Source organism: Rattus norvegicus, chromosome 13, assembly GCF_021556685.1.
Source record: "Rattus norvegicus strain SHRSP/BbbUtx chromosome 13, alternate assembly SHRSP_T2T, whole genome shotgun sequence".
Lineage (NCBI taxonomy): Eukaryota > Metazoa > Chordata > Mammalia > Rodentia > Muridae > Rattus > Rattus norvegicus.
The window spans coordinates 89,314,891-89,335,815 of NC_141546.1; the positions used below are offsets into that span (position 1 = coordinate 89,314,891).

A 20,925-nucleotide genomic window follows, 5' to 3' on the forward strand; every position below is an offset into this window, starting at 1 on the left:
AAATATGCTTATATTCATTATGGTTTTGTGCTTTGTATCTGCATGCATGTTGCCAATTTTAAAAATATTTCTTCATCGTGGCAAAATATGCAAAGATAAACAGAATGATGTAACCATCTTCTTGATACCTCACAAATAATTTGAACAGCTATCAATCCATAATCAGCTTGGCTTTATCTACACTATACAGACACACTCACTCACCCCTTCTTTCCTGCAATGTGATATCACAGTGATAGTGTGGCACTACAGTGCTTAATTATGACATTACAATTCTCCATGATGACATTATGGTGCTCCACTGGGACATAAAAATTTTCCCAAGTGGCAATGTAGCACTCACTTGTGGCATCGCAGTGTCATGTTGTGACATCCCAGTACTCCACAGTATCATTAGTGTCCCACTTTATAATCATAGTCCTCCCACTGTGACACGGCAGTCCTCAACTGTAGCTCCAAAAGAGTGCTTTGTGACATCACAGTATTCTAGTGTAGCATCTCCATTGTATAAGTGGCTCAATGTGACATTCCATTAAGCCTTGGTGATAGGACAGTAGCCAATTGCATAATCACAGTCTATCATCATGACATCAAAGTGTTCCATGGTGACATCATAAAAGTGGATAATAATAAAACGTAGTGCATCACACTGTAAATTGTGGCATCACAGTGCTATATTATGGCATCATAATGATACATTGCGACATGATCATTTTCCATGATGAAATCAAATGTTCCCTTGTGACATCACAGTGTTATATCATTTCACTACAATACTCTACAGTTTTCCATCACAGTGCTGCACTTTGATTTTGACTTCAGGATCATTGTGACATTGGCCCTATTTTGCCATCAGAATACTCCATAGTGACAACACAGTGCTTCAGTGCGCCATTACAGTGTGCCACTGTAACAATGTAATGACCCACCGTGACATCACATGTCCCACTTTGACATCAAGGTGACCTGCCATTTTATCAGAAACATTGTGATAATTCAAAATTCTTAAATAGAATTCCTAGACTTCCCCTTTGGATCTTAATTGTTAAAGGAAATAGATCATTTATTCTGCATTTTCTCTTTAGCTTGAATTTTCCTTATTCTCTATCAGTGGTGTTCTTTACTTTGTTCTGTATTCCCTACACAGTAGCAGGTTATTCTAGGTGCCTGAGAATGTGTGAATGTGTGCTTGAAATACATTTTAGTGTGATCATCTGGGAGTGATGTGGTGACTTCTATGAAGAAGAAACATGTCATTTGTTCTTGTGAAACTTCTAGGGTTTGAATCCTGGTGTGAACATATGTTAACTCTTTACAATTTATAAAACACCAGACTTTGGTCTTTTTTCTCTGAGTCATTTTTGTTTAAGGAAAAACTTACCTTCCTTGGATATAGTGTTGCTCTGCACCCTGGTCTATAAAGAAAGGCAAGATTCCTTAGTTCACCAGTATCCAAAGCAAGACAGGTCACAGGTCGCAGTGAGCCCACATATTTAAACCTGGTTGGTGTAAGCCAGATCATTGTAGGTGCTGTTTTTACTCTTCTATATCACTAGAGAGTCTCACCACAGAAAACAAGAGTAATGGTCACTCCCCCCAACACACACACACACACACACACACACACACACACACACACACACACACAAAATGAGCTTACCAATGGAACCTTCCTTGGCTTTTCTGTGGTAAAGGACTCCAGAACATCTTGACTATTTCTCCCTGAACTCAACTAAACCATTCTTCCAAGCAGTCATAAATCTGACTCTTTCAAGGGTCTTTAGTGATCATCTAATCTCTCCTACTGTTTTCACAATGAATTTACTACACACTTAGTGACTACACTATGTGGACAAAACTGTCCATGTACGTGGGTGACTTGTGACAACACTATTATGTAGACAAAACTGAAAGTACTGAACATGGGTGACTCCTTCCTGCACTTGCAGTCCAGGCGTGAGCTCTTACCATTCTTGCCAGAAGGTAGTGCCATTGTCTGCCATTTTGTTGGAGTGGAATCTATTTCCTGCACATTTCTCATGAACTAATATCCCTCGAAGTCTTCCATACTGTGCTCTTTGTGCTTGTGTAGGTATTAAATACTAACTTTAATTTAGTCCTCACTGCCCCTCCTGCCTCCACTTCCCTCTCTCACTTGTGGACCATTAGACTACCCACTGCTTGTTAGGGATTCGGGTTTTAAAGGGATATCATTCATACGCAAGAGTATCTTTGTCTTCTGTACTTTTGACTCTATTTTTCCCTTCATATTCTCTGATTTTAAAAATATTCTTTGTATTTCATTCCCCACCAGGATTGCATGTCATGTTTACAAACCATTGTGTTACTTCTAGTCCAGTCTCTGTGTGTTAAGTTGTCCACTTAACACAGTTTTAATTTCATGTTCTTCAATGACTTCTATTGCTTCCTCTTCACCAAGTCTTTCCTATTTCAAATTCATTTTTACAGCTCTGTTGTTTTATAAATATGCTCCAGCATGTCCCAGGCAACTGTTTTCATCTGGTTCCTGGGCGTATGTTCCTGGCAGGTTCTTATTGGTCTGCAAAGCCATGGTTTTCTTCCAGCTTGCTTTCGTCTTTTAATAGATTAGCCCAGGAGCAAGCCTCAGTCTTTCTTCCTTTCTTTTTTTCTTTCATGGTCTTGTTCTTTCTTTCCACTACCTTTTTTTATTAATATGTGCTCCCTATTATTTCCATATTTGTTTGACTAAGACAAAGAATCTACTACAGGTAGAAAATGACTGCTTGTATGTATTTAGTTTTCTATTTTCCATTCCTAAACTAGAAAAAAATGTACATTTCCAGCATTTGATTTTGAAACAAGGTCTCACTTTTTAACAGACTAGCCTAGAATTCACTATATAACCCAGACTAGCGTAAAACTCACAGTAATCCTCATGCCTTGGCTTTTCTACATGTCAAGATTACAGGGATGAACATCATACCCAGCTCAGTGTTTTCTACTCTTTTTATATACTTTCTTTTAAATCAGACATAATTTATACATCATATAGAATAAACTTAAATGTTCTTTTCGGGAAATGATTACCAATACATGTTCTAAAACAGTTTATTGGGCATGGTGAGACACACTAGTAATCTCAGTACTGGAGACAAAAGCAAGAGGATTCTTCAGTTCAAACTACTCTTGGATGCATAGTTAAATAATTTTCATGACTACCACTGCCACCTGCCTTAGAGAACCATTCGGTGGTCTCAACCTATTTGCTCCATAGCATGGAGAGAGTGGAACAGTGTTCTGATTTCTGCCAATTTAGGTTAACTTTGCATATACTCAGCCTTAACATAAGTGGGATCATACGACATGTATAATTTTTACTTCATCTTCTTCTACATGTGAATGTATTACTATAGTATCTTTTATATTACTAAGCAATACTCGATCATGTTCATAGATAGTAGTTTACCCATTCTCCTGTTGATGGACATTGTGGTTTCTAGTTTCAGGTTATTGTGAATGCTCTTTCTGTGGACATTTTAATTCATCTTGGGGATGAGGCTATATTGGGGAGAGTCATCTGAAACATGCATTTAGTTCTCTAAACCCTTGAACGTCTTCAAAATTGTTTAACATTTTATACTTTCAAAAGCAACAGGCTGTATTTCATCTGTTATCATCAACTTCTGCCATGGTCTGTGATTTTGTTAGCAGGGCTCTATAGTTTAGAAGCATCACCCTTTTGTTATCTTAATTTACATTTCCTTGAAGAAACATGATGTTGGACAAATGTTGATGGGCTTACTGTTTGTCTTAGTAAGGGTCTGGCTGCTGTGAGCAGACACCATGACCAAGGCAAGTCTTATAAAGGACAACATTTAATTAGGGCTGACTTACAGGTTCAGAGGTTCAGTTCATTATCATCAAGTCAGGAACATGGCAGCATCTAGGCAGGCATGGTGCAGGAGGAGCTGAAAGTTCTACATCTTCTTTTGAAGGCTGCTAGTGGAATGTTAGCTTCTAGGCAACTAGGATGAAGGAAGGTCTTATAGTCCACCCATAGTCATATACCTACTCCAACGGGGCCACACTTTCTAATAGCACCACTTCCTGGGCTGAGCATATACAAACCATCACATTGTTTGTTCAAATATTCTGTATAATGTTCTATTCTTTTGTTTATTTATGTATGATTGGTGTGAGTTCTCTACAGGTTCCAAGAATCTTTGGCAAGATGTGTGGATTGACAGTATTTTCTCCTGTGATTTGCCTGGTAATTTATTCAAGTGTGTTCTTTTGAATAAATTTTTATTTTTGGATGTTAAATTCATCAACTTTTTAAAATTGGCATTGAAGTTTTTGAAGTTACTTTGTGAAATTATGATATAATTTTAATGTATTCTGTTAATGTAGAAAACCACACTAGTTGCTTTTCAAGAGTTAGCAGTATTTTGTTTCATTGGGAAAAGTTCTGACTTGCCATGGCAAGTTATAAAATTATCCATTCTAGAAAGTAGTATATCATATTGAGTAATATCTTAGCAAGAATGATTTCCCTAATAGTAAAAAAGAATGAATATATAAGTATATTTTCTGTTTTATGATGTCTGTTTTGGTTTTTAATTGTAAAATCAGGGTAATTCTGGTCTCACAAATAAGCTATAAAGTATACCTTCACTCTGGTTTTGTAAAAAAAGTGTTTATATAAAATTGATTTTATTTATCAAATACTTAGTAACACTTTCTCTGTGAAGTAGCATCACCAGAATTTTTGGAAAATGGTAATGATTTTAAATATAAGTTTATGAAAATGTTGCCTGTTTGTTAAAAATTAGTTCGCTAAAACCAATTTCAATTTCTTAGCTGTAAAGTTATTTATAAAATCTACCTTATTTGTCAGATTTATTTTTTAAAGAATTTTTTATTTTTTTTAGTATCTAGTCTATAGTTATAAGATCACTTATAATATTTTATCATTTTACTTTCATTTAATTGACAATAGTGGTTGAGTTTTGATCACTAGTATTAGAAATTTATATCTTATCTGTTTTTTAAAATCAGTTTTAATAGAGATTTATTCATTTTATTATTTTTTAAGTAAATTCTCACATTTTTTTCTGTAGTTTAGTTTGTTTGGTTTCTTTGTAGTTTTTTTAAGCAGAGTTTTTTTAATGCCACTGAGTTGTATTTGTCCTTCTATAGCTTCTGGAGTAGGAAGGCTCATTTCTACCCTCTGTAATCTAAGCATTTTAAAGCAGTGAGCTTTGCCTCCTGTGTTACCTGCATCCCATCCATTTCATCTTATCTACTTTTAAATTACTCCCCAGTTGCATGTAATTTTCTGTTTTGACTTAGGCTATCATTTATAATGGCTTTTGTTGATTTTGAGGTAAAGATTTCCTATATATGCTGCTTTCAGTTTTTTCACAATGTATTACCATTGTAGTTGGATATTTCTCTTGAGGGTTTCAATCCTTTGAGGGGTACTAACACTTAGACTCCGCATGTGATCTACATTGGTGGTTGGTTTGTGTGCTCTTGTAAATTTTACCATTAACTGCAATTTCAGCTGCCAATTAGATCTTCTTTTGATGATTTTATTTAAGAGTGTTATACATTTAAACGTGTGTGTGTGTGTGTGTGTGTGTGTGTGTGTGTGTGTGTGTGTGTAATTCTATCAATTCTTGACCAAAACTTGTTCAAATATCTAATTCAGTATTTGGCTATCTTTTCTTTTAGTTCTGCTAAGTTTTAATTTTGGATGTTTGGAAGTATGGCATATATTTTAGTTTCTTGTTTTACATGTTTTGAACCTTCTTTACTAGGCATATATACATGTGTATGTGGATATATATGTATGTATAAAATGTATGTGTGTGTTTTACATCTCTGTGATGACTTGAAGTTTTTCTCATAATGACATGCTGTGCACTGTTTACCTTGACGTTCACTGACTCTGGGATAAGTGAGTAAGGCTGGTTGCACTATGCTACAAGTTTGATTAGCTCTTTTCCTTTCAGCCGTCTTCTCTTGTTTACTTTCATATGAAAGCAGTTTTACTGAACTTTCAGTGAAAAACATGCCAAGATAACTTTCTGTTTTTACCAATCTATATCAGGGCTTCTTGAACTATTTCTACTCAAGACCACTTTGCCCAAGAAATGTCAAACATTTACTGATCATAATCATACAGAAATTCTTTAAAATCTTTCAGTCTATTTCTTGTTTAGGTTTACTATTGCTGTGATGAAACCCAATGACCAAAAGCAGTTTGAGGAAGAAAGCATTTATTTTGCTTACCCTTTGTTACAGTTTATCATCAAAGGGAGCCAATACAGGAACCTGGAGTCAGAGCTGGTACAGAGGCCATGGAAGAGTGCTACCTATTGGCTTGCACTTCGTGGTTTGCTCAGCCTGCTTTCTTATAGTACCCAAGACCACCACCCCAGCATGGGAAAACGCCACCCACATTGGGCTGGATTTTCTCACATAAATCACAAATATGATAAACTTCTCATTCAATCAGCATCAGACATGCTTTCTCCTGCAGGAGATGGGAACTAATACAGAGACTCACAACTGGAGAGCTTGCAGAGAGTGAGGGAACACAAGCTACTCAGTCATAAAATCATCCCATCAGAGCTCAGAGAACCATACAGAAGAAGAGGGAGAAGAGGGAGCAGAAAAATTACAACAGTCAGGGGGTAGTGGTGGCACACACCTTTCCTCTTGCCAGTCAGGAGGCAGAGGCAGACAGATCTCTGAGTTCAAGTCCAACCTAGTGCATAGAGCAAGTTCTACGACGTCTAAGGCTACACACACACACACACACACACACACACACACACACACACACACACACAGCTTCTCTCCAAAACAAACAAGCAAACAAAGTCGGGGAGATGGGGAACAGCAAGGGAACATTGCCATCAAAACACAAGGAATTGATATATATGCACATGTAAACAAGAGATGGTGGAAGCATGCACAGCAGGAATAACACACATGTGAACTCACAGAGACGATGGCACAATGCACAGGGGCCTACAGAGGTCCAAGCTAATGGCATTTCATCACTGACAGGGGATATGGAGATGAGCTCCCATCCCTAACCCAGAAGCTACCTCCAACAAACACATGTTCTCAAATGGAAAATTAATTTTCTCCAATGTAATCTCACTGGTTATGCACTGGTTAGTAAGGGAGGGCCCATGTTCACCAATGCATGTCAAACAGAAAATGAAGAAAATGGTATTCTGGGAGATCTCTCTTCTCACAATGCTTTGTCTGGGCATTCTTTCTTAACTTTGTCTTTCATTTGTATATTAATGATTTCCAATTCTGTGTTTGGATGGTGTGTGTGTGTGTGTGCAAATTATGTTCTAATCCCCAAGTTGAAATTCATTGAATGATTTTTTTCAGAAACGTAAAAGCAGTAATTTTGAAATTCGAACAGTCTCATACTTGCACTTCAAAGGCGCACTAATGTAGTACTTCCATTGCTGAGTAGTGACAAGTAATAACACATTAAAAGTCTTCTTCTCCATAATTAAACAATCATGTTTCATATGTCCTCGCAGAAAATATCAGTTTTTCCGATCCCCATCATTCATGTAAAAGATAGTTATGACCACATCGATCTGGTACCTTGGAAACAGTAGGAGAATAGAGATAGACAGGCCACCAGGGTTTGTTAGATAGTACGTCTTAGGTTCAGGTGACACACTAACATTTACACACATGAACATGTGTACGTAAAACATATACAAACACACACACACACACACACACATATATATATACACACACAAACATTGAAAAATAAAAGAAATATGTCATAATAGAACTAGTTTTAATTTAGAAAAATTTTAACTATATATAAATGTTTACCATGTAATATAAAGTCAAGTAAAATGAGATGAATTTATGTGAAAATATTCTACAGATACCTTGCAGCTTCTGAAATGAGAGATTTTCCCTCATGATATGACATAATTGCTTATAATCTCTCTGTTGTTGGTGAAAAATGGCATTAAGTGGTTTCATCATGTAGTTAGAGTTGGACCCCAACTTTCCACACCTTTTCATCCTAAATCATATGTCCTTACCATTATACCGAGTTCCTTTGTGAGAAAACGTTCAAAATCCTTCAAGATAGCTGAGGGGGTGGATAACCTATTACGACCTCACATATTGGGCTCCTCTGTAGCAAACGTACAAAGTAGAGGTCACAGAATTGAAAACTATCCTCAACAATAAAAGAACTTCTGGGGGAATCACCATCCCTAACCTCAAGCAGTATTACAGAGCAATCATGATAAAAACCATATGGTATTGGCACAGAGACAGGCAGGTAGATCAGTGGAATAGAATTGAAGACCCAGAAATGAACGCATACACCTATGGTCACTTGTTCTTTGACAAAGGAACTAAAACAGTGGAAAAGACAGCATTTTCAACCAATGGTGCTGGTTCAACTGGAAGTCAGCATGTAGAAGAATGCATATCAACCCTTTCTTTTTTTTTAAATGATAGCTTTTTTTTCTTTTCTTTTTTTTTTCTGGAACTGGGGACCGAACCCAGGGCCTTGCGCTTGCTAGGCAAGCGCTCTACCACTGAGCTAGATCCCCAACCCCATATCAACCCTCCCTGTACAAAGCTCAAGTTCAAGTGCATCAAGAACCTTCACATAAAACCAGATATGGTAAATTTAATAGAAGAGAAAGTGGGAACAAACCTCAAACACATGGGTTCAGGGGGAAATTTCCTGAACAGAACACCAATTGCTTATGCTCTAAGATCAACAATTGACAAAGGGCACCTCATAAAATTGCAACGTTTCTTTAAGGCAAAGAATAATCTCAATAGAGCAAAATGGCAACCAACAGACTGGGAAAAGATCTTTACCAATCCTATATCCAATAGAGGGCTAATATCTAATATATACAAAAGGACTCAAGAAGTTAGACTCCAGAGAATCAAATAACCCTATTAAAAATGGTATACAGAGCTAAGCAAAGAATTGTCAACTGAGGAATATTGAATGACCACAGAGCAGCTAAAGAAATGTTCAACATCCTTAGTCATCAGGGAAATGCAAACCAAAACAATCCTGAGATTCCACCTCATACCAGTCAGAATGGCTAAGATCAAAAACTCAGGTGGCAAAGATGCGGACAAGGATATAGAAAAAGAGGAACACTCCTCCATTGTTGCTGTGATTACAAACTGGTACAACCATGGTAGAAATAAGTCTGGCAGTTTCTCAGAAAATTTGACATAGTACTACCTGACGACCCAGCTATACCACTCCTGGACATATACCCAAATTATGCTCCAATACACAACAAGGACACATGCTCCACTATGTTCATAGCAGCCTTATTTATAATAGCCAGAAGCTGGAAAGAACTCAGGTGTCCCTCAACAGAGGGATGGATACAGAAAATGTGGTACATCTACACAACGGAGTGCTACTCAGATATTAAAAACAATGACTTCATGAAATTCTTAGACAAATGGATGGAACTAAATATATCATTTTGAGTATGGTGACCCAATCAGAAAAAAAAAACCACAGGATATGCACTCATTGATAGGTGGCTATTAGCCCAAGGGCTCGGAATGCCTCAGATACAATTTACAGACCACATGAAGAAGAAGGAAGAAGTGTGGATGCTTCAGTCCTTCTCTGAAGGGGGGACAAAACACTCAGAGTAGAAGATATGGAGACAAAGTGTGAGGCAGAGACTGAAGGAAAAGCCATCCAGAGACGGCCACACCTAGGGATTCATCCCAACATGCAGTCACCAAACCCAGACACTATTACAGATGCCAGTCAGTGCATGATGACAGGAGACTGATACAGCTTTTCCCTTTGCAGACGACAAGTACTATTTCTGCTATATAGAAATCAAACTTGGTTTGCCCTGAAACAAAAACTTATATGGTAGCATGATTTTCCAAATAATAAAAAAAGAAGAAATAAGTACAATTTCATATTTTATATATATATATAATTTATAGTCTCATAAATACAGGTGTACATACATATATATGTATACATATATATCATGTATATATACATGTGTATATGTATAGTATATCTTGGATATATACATATATATACAAGTTATGTGAATATATATTCAAATTATGCAGTCGTTTTAAAACTTTTGCTATAAAATAATGTGGACATTTAGAAGATGAGGTCTTTATACTGTTTTCTCAGAAGGTTCTTCAATTGTGGCTTAATAGAAAACACAAAAATAAAATTCAGATCCATAGATTGTCATCAATAAGGTTTATCAGAGCCTAGATTGTTGTTACTTGAAAACATTCCCCAATACTCAGCCATGATTACTTGAAATGGAATTGGCATTGCCAGTTTTGGGCAGTCTCTTTAGAGACTCTGCATTGCTGGTTTAACATAGCATAACATATCATCTTGGTAGCTGCGAGATTGGGGAAACTGAGTCAGCAAAGCGCTGTACTACCATGAGGACCCAGCATTCCTGCAGACCAACTGTGGCTTTTGTGTGATAGCTCAAAAAGAAAGTAATCACACGATAGAGAATTGCCTAGCAGGCGCAAAGCCCTAGGTTCCATCACCAGCACCAGTAACAACAAAACACAAACAAAACAAACAAAAATTCATAGCCACCTTTGACTATGAGTTGAATAGCATGGCTATCTCTGAGCAGCAACATGCTTAGAAATAGCAGTGCTTGGTTTCCAGGAAGAGGCAATACTAATTTGATTGTATGTGTGGCTCTCAGGAACCATACTCCTCTGGTAGCCTATTTGGGAGATAAATCATCATAGTCTGCAAATTCTGTGAGGTGATGGTATGATGTGTTACACACACACATGCACGCACGCACGCACACACGCACGCACGCACGCACGCACGTGAGAGTTCAGGTAATCCCAGCCAACATGATGGCATGGGAATGTACCTACAGATACATACTCAGTGAGTCTACATGGGGTGAGACAGATGTAGTTCTTTTTAAAGCCCATCAGGTAAGCACAGACATACTTGCAGGAAGAGCGGCTTACATCTCGATCGTCACTGGATATATTATACTGGGCTTATGTCTCAAATTCTTTTTAATTTTTTATCGGCTATTTTATTTATTTACATTTCAAATGTTATCCCCTGAAATCTTTCCATCTTCTGAGATTTTTCTTCTGTTTCTTCCTTCAGAGACTGGAAGTTCTCATCACACAGATCTTTCACTTGCTCGGCTAGAGTCACACCTCGATATTTTATTTGTGACTTTTGTGAAGGGCGTCCTTTCCCTAATTTCTTTCTCAGACTGCTTATCCTTTGAGAATGGGAAGGTTACTGATTTGTTTGAGTTAATTTTATATCCAGCCGCTTTGCTGAAGTTGCTTATCAGGTTTAAGAATTCTCTGGTGGAATTTTTGGGGTCACTTAAGTATATTATCATACCATCTAAAAATGATATTTTGACTTTTTCCTTTCTAATTTGTATCCCTTTGACCTCTTTTTGTTGTCTAATTGCTCTGGCTAGGACTTCGAGTACTATATTGAATAGGTAGGGAGAGAGTGGGCAGCCGTGTCTAGCCCCAGGTTTTAGTGGGATTGCTTCAGGTTTCTCTCCTGTTTGATGTTGGCTACTGGTTTGCTGTATATTGTTTGAACTATCTCTATGGATGGGCCTTGATTTCCTGATCTTTCCAAGACTTTTACCATGAAACAGTGTGGATTTTTTTTAAATGCTTTCTCAGCATCTAATGAGATGATCATGCGGGTTTTTTCTTTGTTTATATAATGAGTTACATTGACGGATTTCTGGAGTTTAAGATGGACCTAGGCCCCCGACACATGTAGTTGTGCAGCTTTTACTTCCTGCGAGACTCCTAACAGCAGAAGCAGGGGCTCTCTCTGACTCTGTGTCTCCCTTTGCATCCCTTTACCCCAACTGGGCTGCCTTGTAATAACCTAGTCTTACAGCAACTTAATATGCCAAGGCTGGTTGATACCTATCGGTGGTCGCCCCTTCTCTGAGGAAAAAAAAGGATTTGAGGGAAGAGAGATGAGAGGGAGGGAGGTGACGATGCAATTAGGATGTAAAGTAAATAAAAATAGTTTTTCATATAAAACTGAAACAAAAGAATAGATAGATAGATAGATAGATAGATAGATAGATAGATAGAGCGAGCAAGCTTAATTTCACAACTTCTCGATAACATCCCCATGTTGACCACTATTCATCCCTGAAATATGTCAGATTCACTCTGATTCATTGAAAGTCGAATTTTGCCCAGTGGTAATTTTCAGTATTGAGACAATTTTTTCCACCACGTTTATCTTCAACTAAAATTCTAATTGCCCAAAGAATTAGAGATACCATATTGGAAATATCCCATATTGCAGTTACCCCATACTAGAAGTTACTGTCGGTGTGTGTAGAGCTAGGATCATCTTAGTAATAACAATTGTGCATGAATGAAATCAGCATTTGGATGGAGAGAGAATAGCCCATATTGGAAAGTAATCATAGCTTTTATGTCCATGTGTGTGTATGCTTTGACAGCTTTTTGGAGACCACAGCCTACTACTTCATGAAACCAAAACTTGGAGAGAAGGAGGTGTCCCCAAATGTTTTCTTCAGTGTTTGGCACGAGTTCAGCTCTGACTTTAAAGACTCTTGGAAAAAGGAGAACAAACTGATTCTGCAAGAGAGGTAGGTATTTTCATTTTCACAATGGCATTTAAAACTGGTGTTTTATTAAGTGAGACTCCTCTGGGAGTTGCCAATTTTTATAACATGAATGAGAACTTTGATGGCCCTCACCCGGGTATACAAGTTGAAGAGGTGCTGATACTTGGCAGAATTTGGAGTTTGACTGAGAAGAGTGCACTGGACTGTGATACTACAGAACGGAGATGAGCTAGGGCTGCACCACTGTCTATTAAAATAAATTCTATTGTGAAGAAACCACAAGAAGAAAAGCCATATGGAAGACTGAATAACCCTATAAGGATAAACTGTCTTCCTACTAAAGATGGCTAGCAAAAGCCACAAAGGTCAGAGGAATTGTTTTTTGCTCAATTCATGGTATATTGTCAATGTAACCAACCCATCTCAAAATTTTACCCAGATGTCTCCCCAAACCGTAGACGATCACGCGTTTTGAAAAGACCCATCAAGATTCTTGCAGAATTTTGCCACATTTCCTAAAAATAAATCTGTTCAAGAATGAAGAGAAATGTTTTCCTCCTGAGTATGTGAAATAACATCTCAGGGATTATGAAATTCCACAAAGGCATATTAAATATTAACTCACGAAGAAAGCTAGCCCTCCCTGGGCAGCCTCCCCAAATAGCAGAGTCTAGTGGGGAAATGAAAGAGAAACATAATCCACCCAGAAAGCAAATCTTAACACACACCCAATTAGTGCACTTCCTCCCATCCCTGCACTAACAATGGCTTCACTTTATTTTTTTTTTTTTTTTTTTAGTTCTTTAGAGACCTTACATCCCCAGGTAGGTGGTTCATCTCTGCTCTATTCCATAGCTCACTGCTTATTATCTTCAGGTTGTACTCCTTGCACATACACCATGAGTGCACCTCATTTTCATGTATGAGTAGCTTTCCCATCTCCTTAAGTAAACAGAGGTAATTGCAAGCCTTTATAGTGCATGTAGATGATGCAGACACACCCACAATTACAGCTGCGCATCTCTCATTGTGGCTCACTGGCCTCCCAAATCTTGCCAATCTATAAGCTCCAGGTTCACTGAGAGACTCTCAAAAAATAAGATGGAGAAACATTTGTGGAAATCACCGAAAGTCAACTCTATTCCCCACATGTATGCTCATACCCTCAACACACACACATACACCACACACACACACACACACACACACACACACACACACACACACACCACTTACATCACACACAAACAATAGTTATATTTTAATCCCTCCTTTGCCATATATTCATTTGAATATTCCTTTGTGCATATACTAAATGATATTTTTATTTTCTCCCCATCCAAGTGGCTGTTTGGAGAGATATTAAGGAGAAACATTTTGTAACCCTAGCACATTAACATCCTACACTTCTTGAGTCTCTAAATTAAAGGGTTTTTTTTTACCCTAAAAAGAATCTGAAGCCCACGTACCCTATGGTTCAAAATGGAAAGCATACTGTTTCGTATAGAGTAGTTATTTATAGTGTCTGTTGGATGAGGGACAAAAATGAAGATGAAATAGATCTGATTTGGGGATCAATGGGACAGGAATGAGTACAGGAGTAGTACACATCAGGTGAGCAAGCGTGTCCCTGATGCTGGGCACAAGATGAATTCAATCACCACCATTTCCTGCATCCTGCACAGAGGGTAAAAGCTGGTCCATCTAGCAGGATATGTTGAGGTTCACAGAATCAGATACACTGCTCAGCATTCCTTAAGAGGACTTCTGTTTCTAGGTGACATTAACACCATCATTCTTACCATATGGAGTTATTGAGTCTCACATACTCAGACAAGGTCCCTCTCACTTTTGAACTCCTTCAACCAACCAGACCTTGTTCTGATGCTCTGGATGTGTCACATCCTAGAAATAAGCTAAGGGCCTTTGGACACACAGTTGGTGACCGTGTTTCCTTGTGGCTCTATTGTGAATTTATTGAATCTACTTCTGGCCATCCACTTTTAATTTTACTCCATTTGCTTATGATAAAGGGCTAAAGCAGAACATGTGGCAAGCCAGGAAGCACCAGCGTCTGCTATGTCTCTTGGCAAATGATGGCCAGGCTGTTTTGCGGAGCGGAGTCATTGATCTGAAGTGTCTGTTCAGTGTTGCCCCTTGGCTCCAAGCTGGATGAACTGCATAAGTAAAACAAAAACGTGAGGTCCCCCGTTTGAAAATGAACAGTTTCAAAACAACAAAGCATTAACACAGACCCAGAATGCTCTCTGAGAGCTGTGTTCCAAGCGGCTGACGGTCCAAGTTCTCTGTTGTGCTGACCTCACCTTGACCTTGTGATATCTGTAGTAATAGAAACATGTTTCAGAAATGCTATACCCTGGGTCCTGATGGATAACAAGGAGGGCATGATGAGTCCCAAGTGCGAAATCTCCGACCCAGTCACATCACATGACTGGAATCTCCGAAGAAATTTAGATGGTTAAAATGGCATGCTCTTCCCTGTTGATTTATTCTTTCTTCTGAGCTCCCGAAATACTTGCTATTATTGTCATATTTTATTTAAAATCAATTCTTTTTTGCATAACATATTATTCACATACATTACATATTTCCTTGTCCATGCTTTAAATTCTTTTGCTTGTGTTGTATTTATTTCCCAGTAAGAAGGTTATTGTCCATATTTCTAGGAGAGCATTCTCTGGTGACGTACCCACAATCCTTTTCCTTTGATGCATTTGTAAATAGTTCCTGATTTGACTTGTTACACCACTGTCATGGACATAGGCATGGGGAAGCAAACTTTCTAGAGTAATAAACATATTTTTTCACATAATTTTAAGTTGACCATTGTAGTCATAAAAACTCTTCTCCAAATATCTTGAGTAAAATAGTGCACCTTATTGAGACCAGGAGGGTCAGAGAGGTCCTCACCTGGGAGATGCCCAGATGCAGAACTCTGCTGGCAGTCAATGGGTTGGGCATGCATCTCTGGACCTCTCCTTAAAAAAAATATTTTACTTCCTTATGTGAACGGGTATCGTTTCTTAGTTTATGTCTATGGACCATGTATGAGCACTGCCAACAGAAACCTGAAGAGGGCATTGGAGTCTCTGCAACCAAACATATGAATTTTATTAGCTATCATGTGGATGTTGGGACCCAAATTTGGCTCCTCAGGAAGGGGAGACCCTTTGTTTCTCCTTGTCTCCTCTCTGTTCCTCTCTTCTCTTTTCTTTCTCCCTTTTCATCATCCTCTTTCCATTCTCTCCTTCCACTTCTATCTCTCCCCTCTTCTCCCCAATTCTTCCCTTTCTTCCCCCTTTATTCTCCTCTCCTCCCACTCTCTTCCCTGGGTTCATTTAATTTTCAAGCCAAGCTTTTTCATGGTTTTTTTGGCCTTCATGAATATCCATGGCTAACATTTTTCACAACCCAGGCATAGACAGAACTCCCAGTGCCCTCTAGAAGAATTCCAAGGTAAACTCCAAATAATCTCTGACCAGATTAGGCTCTACTACTATGGCCATCCAGGGGCTATCACAGCCAGGGATGGACGTGATTGGCAGTTAACTTCATAGCAGGTTTTGGGGGATTAAAAAAAAACAGTTTCTCCAGAAAAGAGAAAGAGAGAGAGAGAAAGAAAGAAAGAAAGAAGAAAGAGAGAAATTAAAGAGGCGAAAAGACAGAAAGAAAAAAAATGAACTACTATGTCAGTATATCAAACCTGTAAAAAAGTTGTCCTTGTAACTGCCGAAGTGATTTAGCATGTGCTAGGTGGCTTTTCCTGGGGAGATGTGAAAATAATGGTGCCCATGATAGACCAAACAAACAAACAAACAAACAAAAAATGGTTTTATTCAAGACTATTTTAGTAAACCAGTGAGCTATGACGGTTACTTGTAGTCTGAAGTGCTCCATGCTAGAGCATAGCTAATGTATAACGTAAAGACAGCTGTATCACCATGTTACATGGATATGACTTTCAAAAGCCACATCCTTGAAGCTTCTTGCCCAACTCATAAACAGCTCAGCTGACTGGAGAGTCATGTATTCCCACAAGTGTTGCTGTGTTTATAACCTTAGCCTTGTAACAGGTCTAACTTCCTGGTCTTAGTATGTTTCAGGTACTTCCTGTGTCTTAAGGGGATGTGTTCAAGAAGGAAATGCTTTAGTTCTACGAATACCTGATTTTAGTTCTACCATTGAACTCGTATGCCCTGATAAAATTTCCGTCACTCTAATTTGGTATTTACAAATAAATGATTCTTTAATGTTTTAAAGCATATATGAATGCTTTTTTCATCATTTTATTTATTAATGATAGTGTGGGAAAACGCTGCTCTTCTAGCTTTGTTTGAATAACTGATGAGATTTCATCTGTGTTTTTCCTGATACAGTGTGCTCCCCCTCATTCATCTTAAGTAGATCTGCCCTCTTTCTAGGAGATGTAGTCTGAAAAGCATGGGGTGTTAGTTGCCTGCCAATTGTTAGCTTCGGGATTGTCTGAAGGTCATTTATCCATCGAGACTCATGCTTTCCTCATGTGTGAAATGGGAGTGATTATATCTCTCTGACACCATCAAAGCACAGAGAGGACAAGATGATGGACTTGCGTATATGTTATAGTACCTATGTAGTACAGGCTTCTTGGCTGTTTCTCTGTCACCGAATAGAAATGGTATCTACATTTGTGTCTCCAATAAGATGATTTTAGCATATTCATGAGGGATGGCATCATTATAAGAAGATAGCCTATAGATGCATTATGTTCAAAATGTTACTTACTGTACACCGTATTTCTATATGCATGCTGTCTGATATGATAAAATATTGTTTTTGTATGGCCCCCTAACCCATTGACTTTATTATTATAAGTCAACAAACGTGTTTTTTCTATCTACTTGATATAAATATATACTTATTAATAAAAAACTTTCCCTTCTTAAAAGATTTAGACATTCCACCACTGAAAAACACAAAACATGAAAAAAACTTTAAAAAACACCATTTGAATGTAACATTTAGAAGATCAGGGATATGTTAACAAACTCTACCAAGAATCCCCCTAAGTGTCTCATAGAAAAATGCTTGTCATTTATGACTTTAGGAAAACCTTAGCATTAGCCTCTAGAGATGAGACAAGAAGCAAATGATTAAGCATATACATACAGTTTGGTCCCTGATTAACAGGCTTTGGGTTAGATCCTGGAAGATCTATGCTCCCCACTCTCACCCTACGTAACTTCACCTCTCATCTCTGTTTTATTGTGATTTCAAATTGGTATTCAGCCAGTTTCCATCTGTATAACTTTATTTTCAGTTATTCATTCAATACACCTTAAACGTTACCAAGGACTGAAGTGTTCAAGACCCTATGAAGGAAATCTCATTTTCCTTGATTGTGCAGTATAGAATAAGGAAAGGGGTGAATTCTATCCAGAAGACTCGGAATATGGAACTTAGAGATCATGCAAGAATCTTTTTTCTTATTTTTCAGAGAGTTTAAAGCACTAAAATTATTTTAGACAACAAAATCTGTCTGCAGAAAACTGGCACCCAAGCTCCATGATGTATAGTGTGGTATACCATAACTTCATTTTTAATCAGACATTTTGATTCAATAAATCAATTGCGACACTAGTATGAGTTATGTTTAGAATGTTGTCTAGTGTAATTTACTGGTTTCTTTTACTCTGAGACAGGTAGTCTTTGATGCACTGTGAGAAGGGCTAGCTACCCCTCTAATTGCAGGAGCCTATGGCAATCAGCGTGCATGCAGCCCAGCTGAGGTCTGTAATTAGAGAGAAATGATTTGGATGTTTGTTCTTACAAAGTCACATATTATAGTGGAGATTTCTCCTGCCACATTAAAAATTCTTGTTTCCAAAATTTGTACCCAAGCAATTCAGATTTCAGTATGATGCTGACAGGTAAATTTGGGAAGGAAGAAATCACTTTGAAGGCAATTGGGAAAAAAAAGTGAAAATCCTACCAACCAGAGGATCTCCTATAACTGAGTCTGGCCTCAAACTATGTAGCCAGCACTGTTCCCCTCTTCCGTTTGCCTCCAGCTTGCTGGAACTAAAGGAAGGTGTCACCATAGTTGGCTGGTTTCATGCTGTGATAGAGGCTGAACTGAGGCTTTGTCCATGCAAGGTGCTTTACCAACCTGCTGACGTCCCAGCTGTTGACATCCGCTCTCTACTCCAGTTCTGTGTTGTTGAGTGGTCGTATTAATGACTGTGGCTGACCCTTTGACCATTCCCTTCACGTACCAATTGTAGAGAAATGACCCCATAAAGCCTTCTTCTATGCCAGTCCTCTGGAACTGGAGCTTTGGCTTCTTGGTGTCTGAGCAGTCACTTAAAACCTTACTCCTCAAATGACGACCACCAAGTCTGTGTAGACCGTTCTCCAAACAACATCCCTTACACACTAACTTTCTTCAGCTTCCAACACCTTAAGCAATGTATGTGCCACATCTTTCAACTAAGCCATAATGATTTCTTAACTTAGCTCTCACAGCCACTCTCCCAGGCACTGCCCAGATTACAGTCAGTGAGCCCATCACACAAATCCTATCAGACAAGTTAGTAGAGATTCTGGAAATAAGTCAGCCTAACCTATGTCTCTTAAACTACGTTCTTAAACTCTGCATGCTACTACTGCTTTCACTTCCTAAAGCCTAGTTCTCCCAAAAGGATGTAAACAACCGAGAGTGACAGCTAAATAAGAAAAATCTTTGCATTGGCGTCTTTGTCTTGTCATGCTTCAAAACCTTTTGTTGTTTTGTTTTGTTTTTAAGTGTTGGAGAAACTTTTCTCAAATGCTTCTTGACGTCTATCCACAGACATAAAAAGAAAAGGGAATAAAGACAAAATAAATGTGTGCTAAACATGTAAGTTAGTGATGAGGTAGGGTGCCTCATAGCATGAACAAGACCCTAGAGGAAGAAAGGGGTTGGGGGAGGAGAAGGAGGAGGGTTGAGGAAAGGAAGTAAGAGAAGTTGGAGAGAGAACTCCACATTCAGAAGCTGGAGCAGCTCTCAAGTGTTGTAGTTAAAATCACCTAATTAGAAAATTAGCACCCGAAACCAAGAAAACAAAGGTATTTTTTGCTTTAGTGAGTGCTTAAATGTTGGCACTGGTGTATCTCCTAGTGAGTTTGTGGGGGCTGGTGAGGTATCCAAGATGTTTGTAGTTTCCCATCAACATTTGTTAAAAGTATTCTTGATGATTTAGCCAAGTTTATAGTAGAAATATCTTGGATCAAAATATATTTCCTGGAAAATATGAGTCAAAATCATCCTTCAAAAATAGTATCTTTTAACTTATATGGGGGGGAAAAGTGCTCCCGTTAAAGCAAGAGTTTTAAAGGGGTAAATCTCACTTCCTTTAAGGTAAGTTGAAGGAATATGATGGTTATGCCCTACTACAGGAAGATGAGCAGAACTGTCAGGTTTGTGTAATGGAAAATTGTAAGGACTTCTACTGTAGCCTGGATTTCTTTTTTTTTTTTTTTTTTTTTTTTGGTTCTTTTTTTTTTCGGAGCTGGGGACCGAACCCAGGGCCTTGCGCTTCCTAGGCAAGCGCTCTACCACTGAGCTAAATCCCCAACCCCTGTAGCCTGGATTTCTAAGATCACTAAAATGTTTAGAATCTGAGAGCTTTCTGCCAGCCTTCTAGCCATGATACTGCTAGCTGCTGCCTCTGACTGTTTCGGGTGGGAGAATTCCCAGGCAGAAGTCTCTCCTCAGTCCGCCTCAGACATTTCCTCTCAAACCCTACTGATCTCCCACTAGTGAAAGGAATTTGTTTGAGAAGTTCAAGGTAATTCTTCTGCACTTAAAAATTGGGGGCCTCTGGAATAAATAATGTCCAATCAGAAACTAGGCTTAAGAGGTAGACAGTGAAGAGGTTGCCTTAGCCATGTTGTAGATGTTAGTCTCTGTATGATGCCAATGAGAGTGTAGGACCAAGACATTCTACTGTTGTTGGTTGGTCGGTTTGAGTGATGGGGGTATGAGGCAGACAGTAACAGGGAAAGACATTTGCTATTGTACTTACTAGCAAGCAGACACCCCATGACAGTTAACTTTGCTGATGCTGAAGAACTAGCTATAAAATTACAGTGCAGACAAGGTTATTAACTTTTGCCATCAAGTCAAATGTCTGCTGATTGAACTACAGCGCTCAGGCTAATTAGTGTCACAAAGATAGCTTGTGGCTTTTTGCTTTGTGGAGAATCCATT

The 20,925-nt window shown here is 38.4% G+C and overlaps 1 protein-coding gene across 1 annotated transcript in view; it reads left to right on the forward strand.

Moving 5' to 3' along the window:
- Fmn2 (formin 2) overlaps positions 1 to 20,925 on the forward strand; it is a 311,596-nt gene that overhangs the window by 268,837 nt on the left and 21,834 nt on the right. Inside the window, 1 exon segment of the mRNA NM_001427798.1 lies at positions 12,546 to 12,695. Coding sequence (NP_001414727.1) covers positions 12,546 to 12,695 — 150 coding nt within the window.